At 46.5% G+C, this 7,979-nt stretch overlaps 3 protein-coding genes across 3 annotated transcripts; all 3 read left to right on the top strand.

The window, feature by feature from the left end:
• The first annotated feature begins 393 nt into the window (after positions 1 to 393).
• Positions 394 to 1,896, top strand: LOC145431598 (histone H1-like). Its single transcript, XM_080307664.1, has one exon. It carries the CDS (start codon positions 471 to 473, stop codon positions 1,065 to 1,067), a length of 597 nt encoding a protein of 198 aa, XP_080163790.1. The 5' UTR covers positions 394 to 470; the 3' UTR covers positions 1,068 to 1,896.
• Positions 1,897 to 2,063: 167 nt separating this feature from the next.
• On the top strand, positions 2,064 to 3,093 carry LOC145431601 (histone H3). Its single transcript, XM_080307670.1, has one exon. The coding sequence runs from the start codon at positions 2,077 to 2,079 to the stop codon at positions 2,485 to 2,487; it is 411 nt and encodes a 136-aa protein (XP_080163796.1). The 5' UTR covers positions 2,064 to 2,076; the 3' UTR covers positions 2,488 to 3,093.
• Positions 3,094 to 5,574: 2,481 nt separating this feature from the next.
• LOC145431602 (histone H2B 1/2) lies at positions 5,575 to 6,575 on the top strand. The gene has a single exon (XM_080307671.1). It carries the CDS (start codon positions 6,153 to 6,155, stop codon positions 6,525 to 6,527), a length of 375 nt encoding a protein of 124 aa, XP_080163797.1. The 5' UTR covers positions 5,575 to 6,152; the 3' UTR covers positions 6,528 to 6,575.
• The last annotated feature ends 1,404 nt before the right edge of the window (positions 6,576 to 7,979 follow it).

Genomic DNA, 7,979 nt, shown 5'->3' with positions numbered 1-7,979 from the left:
CTGCCTCCGTTAGAACCCAACTATCCCCGGCACTGCCGCTGTTTCACCGGGACTCTGTCCCCACGGGTCTTCGCTGACCGGAGCACCGAGATCACATTTCATCCGAACCGCTTTGGGTCACTTTAGGAGCAGAAATGTGGAGAAAGTTCGCTGCGAGCTGCTCCGAGAGGCGGTGTGTCAGAGAGGTTTGAAGCCTCCCGAAATTAACGGAAGAAGTCCCGAAGGGCAAAAACAGGATCAGACGGGAGATCGGAGAGTTTTCTCCCCGCTGCCTCGGAACGGGGGTTTCAAACGTTTATCTGGGGCCGGTTTGACCTCCGAAACGCGGCGAAGAAAACACAAGAAGAGCCGCGATTGTAGCGGCAGCAGAGCGGAGGGCTGGCTTCACTCTCCATGGTTCTCATGTGCTTGATAAGTCCCGCCTCCCGCGCGAAGCTCCGACATGCTCAGTACGAAGCTCACGCGCAGACATGGCAGAAGAAGCTCCCGCAGCTGCACCGGCGAAAGCCCCGGCCAAGGCTCCCAAGAAGAAGTCCGTTCCCCGGGCTAAGAAGGACGGACCCAGCCTCCCTAAGCTCATCGTCGCCTCGGTGACAGAGTCGAAGGAGCGCAAGGGAACGTCGCTGGCGGCCATAAAGAAGTACCTGACCGCCAAAAATGTGGACGTACCCAAGGCCAACAAACGTATCAACACCGCCGTCGCCAAGCTGGTGGAGAAAGGCATTCTCAGTCAGGTGAAGGGCACCGGGGCTTCCGGCTCCTTCAAGCTTGCTAAGAAAGAACCGAAAGTCACGAAACCAGCGAAGAAGAAGGCTGCCAAGCCCGCGAAGAAGGCTCCCGCCAAAGCCAAGAAGCCCGCGGTGAAGAAAGTGGCCACCCCGAAGAAATCTCCGGCCAAGAAGGCTGCGAAGAAAGTGGTGAAGAAGAGCCCCAAGAAGGCTGCTCCCAAGAAGCCCAAGGCGGCAGCCAAGAAGCCCAAGTCCCCCGCTAAGAAGGCCGCTCCGAAAAAGCCCAAAGCCGCCAAGAAGCCCGCAAAGAAAACTGCGCCAAAGAAGGCCAAGAAGTAAAAGCTTCTCCCGCACCGAGTGCATCAAAGGCTCTTTTCAGAGCCACCACAGCCTCCGCTACGAGCTCCTCGTTCTGTGTGTGTGTGTGTGTGTGTGTGAGAGTGTGTGAGAGTGTGTGAGTGTGTGTGTGTGTGAGTGTGAGTGTGAGTGTGTGTGTGTGTGTGAGTGTGAGTGTGAGAGAGAGAGAGAGAGACTATGCCGGGGGGACACAGGCTGCACACTCAGCTTTACGCTTCATGCTCACCTGTGCCTCCACATGCAGAGTAAATTATGGAGACTGAGCCGGTTCAGGTAGAAAATACTGGTCTCCCAGTTAGCTCACTGAAGGGGGAAATGCATGTTGAATTGTCAGAACATTAGAAACATGAGTTTCAGTCTTATGTCAATAAATACAATCTGATAATTAGCTAGGCAGTGATTCAATGATACTTTGAAACCTGAATTATTTCCCAGTCAGTGCTGCAAATATTTCCAGTTTATTCTGGTGCTGATGACAGGAGCTGATGAGTGCACTGAAGCTGTGGATGGCTTTGTTTTCTTGGTTTACTGGTTTATTACCTGCTGTTGTTTAGAGTTAAATTTGAATTAGCCCCCCACCCCCATCTCAAAGACCTCTGTAGACTTCACATAAGCACTGTGCAGTAACCCACACTCTACATGTATGTAACACTAATGTATTTTTATTTTTCCCGGTTTGTTCGTACATCTTATCTTTTTGAATACTGTTCATGTGTAAAGTGCTGCTGAAGCTGTGCACCCCGCATGTGTGCAGTAGTAGGCGGCGCCGTCTCACTGTACATCTGAATAACAATAAAGAAGTTCTGTTCTCTGTCTCGCGCTTCATTTTGAACATTTTCGTCCAATAGCTGAGCAGCTGCGGTGCGCGCGCTACCAGATCTGGACCAATCAGCGCTGAGCTCCCGCCTGCAGCCCCTGTATAAAGCCGCTGCTCGCGCTCAGACTTCATTCTCTCTTTCGCTGTTCACACAGAGGAGCCCGAAGCTATAAGATGGCCAGGACCAAGCAGACTGCCCGAAAATCCACCGGAGGAAAAGCTCCCAGGAAGCAGCTCGCCACCAAGGCTGCCCGTAAAAGCGCCCCGGCTACCGGAGGCGTGAAGAAGCCCCACCGTTATAGGCCCGGGACTGTGGCTCTCAGGGAGATCCGCCGCTACCAGAAATCCACCGAGCTGCTGATCCGTAAGCTGCCCTTCCAGCGCCTGGTCAGGGAGATCGCTCAGGACTTTAAGACCGACCTGCGCTTCCAGAGCTCCGCCGTCATGGCTCTGCAGGAAGCTAGCGAGGCTTACCTGGTCGGTCTGTTCGAGGACACCAACCTGTGCGCCATCCACGCCAAGAGGGTCACCATCATGCCCAAAGACATCCAGCTGGCCCGCCGCATCCGCGGAGAGAGGGCTTAAGCTGATCTGAGATCAGTTTACACAAAACACAACGGCTCTTTTAAGAGCCACGTACACTCACTCAGAGCAGCGGTTTACAGCACAGACTATGTATTACCTGGCCCTCAGCTAAGTGCTGTTTGGAGTCTGTTGCTCACTAACAGAGCATTCAGTGTGGGTTAGTATTGATTGTACTGTATTACTACACAGGTGTGTAGCGGTGCAGGCCCACAGACCGCGTCAAGCACAGCTGCGTTTGAGTGGTTACAGGACTGCAGAGTTCATAAGCAGCTGGATGGAGACACTCTGAGGTTTCAGCTTGGAGGACAAAGTTTCACTGAGCCAGGCTTTAAACCTCATGATCTCCCTAAAAGTGTTTTATATGAACACGGAAGTTTGGGGAGGGGGAGAAAACTAAAGCTCCAGTTCAATATAAAATAAACCGTCCTGCATGGCAGAGATGTGCAATAAGAACCGAGCCATGGCTCAGTGTCTCACAGCCTCAATGTGCACTTCAAGTCATTTATAATTAAATGATCATTGTAACCTGTTTGATCTGCTGCTCAGACGTTTTGCTCCATATCCAATCATTAAACTGCTGTTAAATAAAAGCAGGCCGGGCAAAGAGCTACCAGAACTTTGTCATTTCAGTTATCACTGCCAATTAGGATGAAAGTGTGGATTAGTGCACTGTCGTTATGGTTTACATCAGGGGTAGGCAACTGCAGGCCTCGAGGGCCGGTGTCCTGCAGGTTTTAGATGTGTCCATGATCCATCACAGCTGATTTAACCCTCCTCTCGTGTTAGGGTCGGCACCGACCCATTTTAAATTTCAAATGCATAAAAAAACCACATAGATTTGTTTATTGTATCAAGGCTTTTTGACTTTGTCAGGAACCTCTATTTCTACAAAATAAAACAAAAAAAAAATATTTTCACTAAATTATAAAATGCCCTAGTTGAAATTATGACCTTTGTGTTGTTAGGGTCGGTTTCGACCCAGGTATAATATTATGAGTATAAAGCAATAATTAAAGCCAAAACTGAAATCATAAGTGCACTGTCAGCTAAAACACTTACAGCAAGCGCCTCTCCTAATCATATGAGCTTTAGGGGATTCTTATTTTGCATGTTTTTTGCAGTATACCTGCACAAAAACAAAACAAAATAAACACGGGCATGTGAGGTGAATTCACTATTTGAGTGGCCATTTGACTTCCAGAGTGCACATTTACAATTTGCAGCATACAAAAAATGAGAAGAAGATTCACAGTGAGCTAAGTTCAGGATCATATTTTTGGTGAAAATGAAGGAGAGGACACAGAGCAGCATAGCGATTCAGATGGGCAGGTTTCTACGGAAGAAGGCAATGTGGACTATCATCCAGAAGACACAGACACATCTGATCAGAGGTGGAGGTCGCTGGTGCTGAAGCTACCCCTGCTGAAAGATTCAAGTCCAAAAATGGTAAGATCTTTTGGAGCTCAGTACCTCATGATGTACATGGCAGGGCAGCTGCTGCAAATGTCATCAAAATGACCCCTGGAATCACAAGGTTTGCTCTGACCAAAGTCAGTGACATCAAGAGATGTTTTGAGATATTTATGCCATTGTCACTAGAAAGAATCATCATTACTATGATAAACCTTGAAGGGAAAAAAGTCCATGGCGACATGATGAGGAATACCTGGATGCTTTCGTTGGTGTTCTTCTTGCTGGAGTGTACAGATGCTGCAATGAGGCCACTGATTGTCTATGGGATGCATCGACAGGCAGAAACATTTTCTGGGCAACGATGTCACTTCACACATTTGATATCATTTTGATTCAAGAGTCCTCAGATTTGACAACAGAGAGACCAGACCGAGGTCTGACAAGCTTGCTCCCATCAGGGATGTCTGGGAGAGATGGGTGCAGCTTCTTCCACTGATGTTCATCCCGGGGCCAGTGACAGTGGATGAACGTCTTGTCCACTTTTTGAGGAAAATGCCCCTTCCGGCAATATATACCCAGTAAGCAAGGGAAAAACGGCAGAAAAATCTGGGAAGCCTGTGATGCAAAAACCAACTATGCCTGGAATGTACAGATTTTCACAGTCAAAGCTGTGAGTGGCACCCCTGAGAAGAAACAATGAAAATGTGTGGTCCTCCATATGACCACTGGACTGCAGGATCACAATATCAGCTGTGATATTTTATTTTATTTTTTACCAGATATGACCTCAGACAAGAACTTCACAAAGGAAACTGAGGTGAAGCTGTATCATTGGGAAGTGATAAAAAGCCCACAATTACCCACGGCTATAACCAAAACAAAGGAGGAGTGGACTTTTTCTTTTTTTCAGTTTATATTAAAGGTCTACTGCTGAAAAAACAAACTTTTTTTGTCTTTTCTTGATGTAAATGTCTATGGGTCGGAATTGACCCGTAACACCATAGATGTCATTTTAGTTATTAATCTTAAAATGAAAAAAATCAATAAAACAGATTTATTTAAGAGATGTGTCCTATACCCCTCAGTAATACTCAGGTAACACAGAAAACTTTTATTTATTAATATGATTCTCTTGAGGTTAATTTTACAGTTTTTTTTTTAATTGAAATCGAGGGGTATAGTGACAAAAAAAGACCCAGAGGCCCACGCCAAAGGTATTAAAACCAACATTTTCATGGATAAGGATGCCTAACAAGGTAACCAAGAGATGAGAAACAAATTGGATGATAACTTATTGTTTTTAGTATATTTTATAGTTGATTTAATTCACGGGTCAAAACCGACCCGCTAACATAAGAGATGATAACAGAAAGCTAACACGAGAGGAAGGTTAAAGGGCTAAATGACTCCTCAGCATTTCTTGGAGTTCTCCGGAGGCCTGGTAACGAACTAATCATGTGATTCAGGTGTGTTGACCCAGGGTGCGATCTAAAACCTGCAGGACACCGGCCCTCGAGGCCTGCAGTTGCCCACCCCTGGTTTACACAATCTGTTCATATACGATCAAACTGCAGCTCACAGCTACGGGGGAGCTTGTTAACTCCAGCCATTGGACCATTTCCCACACCCAGAAACAAACTACACTCTTTTCATACTGCCGACACTGTACTCACTTTTAATCAGTTTTTTATTCACCTTTCAGTCTCTTTAATTGGAAAACTGTCTATACTGTATATTCTGTGCATTTATTATCTCACTCCTGTTGCCTGTTTATGCCCCGCCCTTATCTTCAGCGTCATGCTGCTCTGGTGTGTCTTAATTGGCCCTGGGGGATAAACAAAGTCTCTGTTTCTGGCAGCTGCGGCGTCCTGGGCTCTGCAGTCCGCTGTGCGGCTCTCGAAGGACCGTCATTATCAGCCGAGCCTCTCCCGGAGCTTCCGTCGGCTGTCTCGGTCTTTGTGTGATGTTGTAACTCACACATGGATCAATGTTTGTCTGCACACGTACTGAAGCAACACATTTAAATCTGCTCTTCCGCACTCCCGATAAATGTCCCACAGCCCCGTCAGCAGGTTAAATAAAGCACTGCTCTTTTTCTTCGTTGTGCGATTTACCCAGTAAAGACGCGGAGCAACAGCTCGACCAATGACAGGCGCGGATCTGCACAGCCTTATTTGCATACAGCGGAAATAAAAGAGAGTCGCTCTGCGCTGACGGGCACATTCTCTGCTGTGAAGTAGCGACGAAGGAAAATGCCTGAACCCGCAAAGTCCGCGCCCAAGAAGGGCTCCAAGAAAGCCGTGACTAAAACCGCCGGCAAGGGCGGCAAGAAGAAGAGAAAGACCAGGAAGGAGAGCTACGCCATCTACGTGTACAAGGTGCTGAAGCAGGTGCACCCCGACACCGGCATCTCCTCCAAGGCCATGAGCATCATGAACTCGTTCGTCAACGACATCTTCGAGCGCATCGCCTCTGAGGCCTCCCGCCTGGCTCACTACAACAAGCGCTCCACCATCACCTCCAGGGAGATCCAGACCGCCGTGCGCCTCCTGCTGCCCGGTGAGCTGGCCAAGCACGCCGTGTCCGAGGGCACAAAGGCCGTGACCAAGTACACCAGCTCCAAGTAAACTGCAGCTCTGCTGCATCCACCCAACGGCTCTTTTCAGAGCCACCCACCTCTGCCGAGGAGCACATGTCCTGCTGTGACACTCACTGGTCCTGTTATAAACTAGTGATGGGATTTCCGGCTCTTTAGGTTCGGCTCACTAAAAAGAGCCGGCTCTTTCGGCTCCGAACCGGATCTTCAGGTTGTTTTGTTGCTTTAATTAATTATTAACAATAATATAAAATTATGCACAAAAGGAATTACTAATGTAAAAACAAGTGGTTTTATTTATATATGTTTATATATAAATATATGCGGTGGCCCCTAGAGACAAAACACGTACAAACTCCAAAACACATTTCTAGCATGAACTGAACTTCCAAAGCAGAGCTACTAGATCACTTAAATTACACAATTGAAAGCATGTGTGTATTGTTTGTGTATTTATACACAGGCACTCATATATATATTCAAATAATTTTAAAAAAAGTTCATTTACCTGTTATTACCACACACCAAATCCGGTCGTTGGTACTTGCTGGCTTGTGTAGCCACAAGATAACAAAGGCTCAACACTGCGCCCAGCATCCTGGAGCACTTCTGTTGTCTTTTGTACGTGTTTTGAGTTTTTATGTGCTTCTGAGTTTGTACGTGTTTTGGAGTTTTTACGTGTTTTGGAGTTTGTACGTGTTTTTACGTGTTTTGGAGTTTGTACATGCTTCAGAGTTCGTACGTGATTTGAAGTTTGTATGTGCTTTGTCTGTAGGCGCCACCGTAAATATACTTTTATTTATTCACTCCACATAAAATGTAATAAATAAATCATATAATACAAAAATCAACTATTCACATTTCAAGTTTTAACTATTTAAATTTTCAGCTTTTTCCTTTCACAAATTTAAAGTGAAAAGAACACAAAACACTGCAAAACACAACACAATTAAATATAAATTATAATATGAAAACTAAAAGAACATGCATATTCTCTGTCATATGGACCTGCATGAATAAACTTTCTCAATCCTTTATCATCTGCAACCGAAAATAGTTGTGGATGATTACTATACCTTTCTAATGTTGTTGTCCCTGCCTCTCTTTCTCTCTCTCTGGCTCTGTTCCTGTGCTACTGAGTGTAACTACCGCCCCTCCCCCCTCTGCCCAGCGTAAAGCACAAAGCCCGCGTGCAGAGTGAAGCGGGAAAAAAGTGCGAGAGAGAGGCTGAGAGAAAGAAAAAAAAAAAAACCCACGTGACGGCTCGCGATAAGGAGCCGGCTCGTGTCGTTCACGTCAAAGAGCCGGCTCTAAGAGCCATTTCGTTCGCGAACGACCCATCACTATTATAAACACATGTTTAACACGTGTAGTGGGGAACATGTACAACAGTTTCAATAAACCGAGCAGCACTGATCGAGGCTGTTATCTCTGATCATTTATCTAATAACACTTCCCCCGTGTCCCTCGTGCGCACCCGTTT

Source organism: Astatotilapia calliptera, chromosome 10 (assembly GCF_964374335.1).
Source record: "Astatotilapia calliptera chromosome 10, fAstCal68.1, whole genome shotgun sequence".
NCBI classification, from domain to species: domain Eukaryota; kingdom Metazoa; phylum Chordata; class Actinopteri; order Cichliformes; family Cichlidae; genus Astatotilapia; species Astatotilapia calliptera.
The sequence above is the reverse complement of the archived record's forward strand: the minus strand, read 5'-3'. Positions and strand labels throughout refer to the sequence as shown.

What these genes read in the sequence shown, in the direction of transcription:
- LOC145431601 (XM_080307670.1), top strand. Translation starts at nt 2,077, where the DNA reads ATGGCCAGGACCAAGCAGACTGCCCGAAAATCCACCGGAGGAAAAGCT.
- LOC145431598 (XM_080307664.1), top strand. Translation starts at nt 471, where the DNA reads ATGGCAGAAGAAGCTCCCGCAGCTGCACCGGCGAAAGCCCCGGCCAAG.
- LOC145431602 (XM_080307671.1), top strand. Translation starts at nt 6,153, where the DNA reads ATGCCTGAACCCGCAAAGTCCGCGCCCAAGAAGGGCTCCAAGAAAGCC.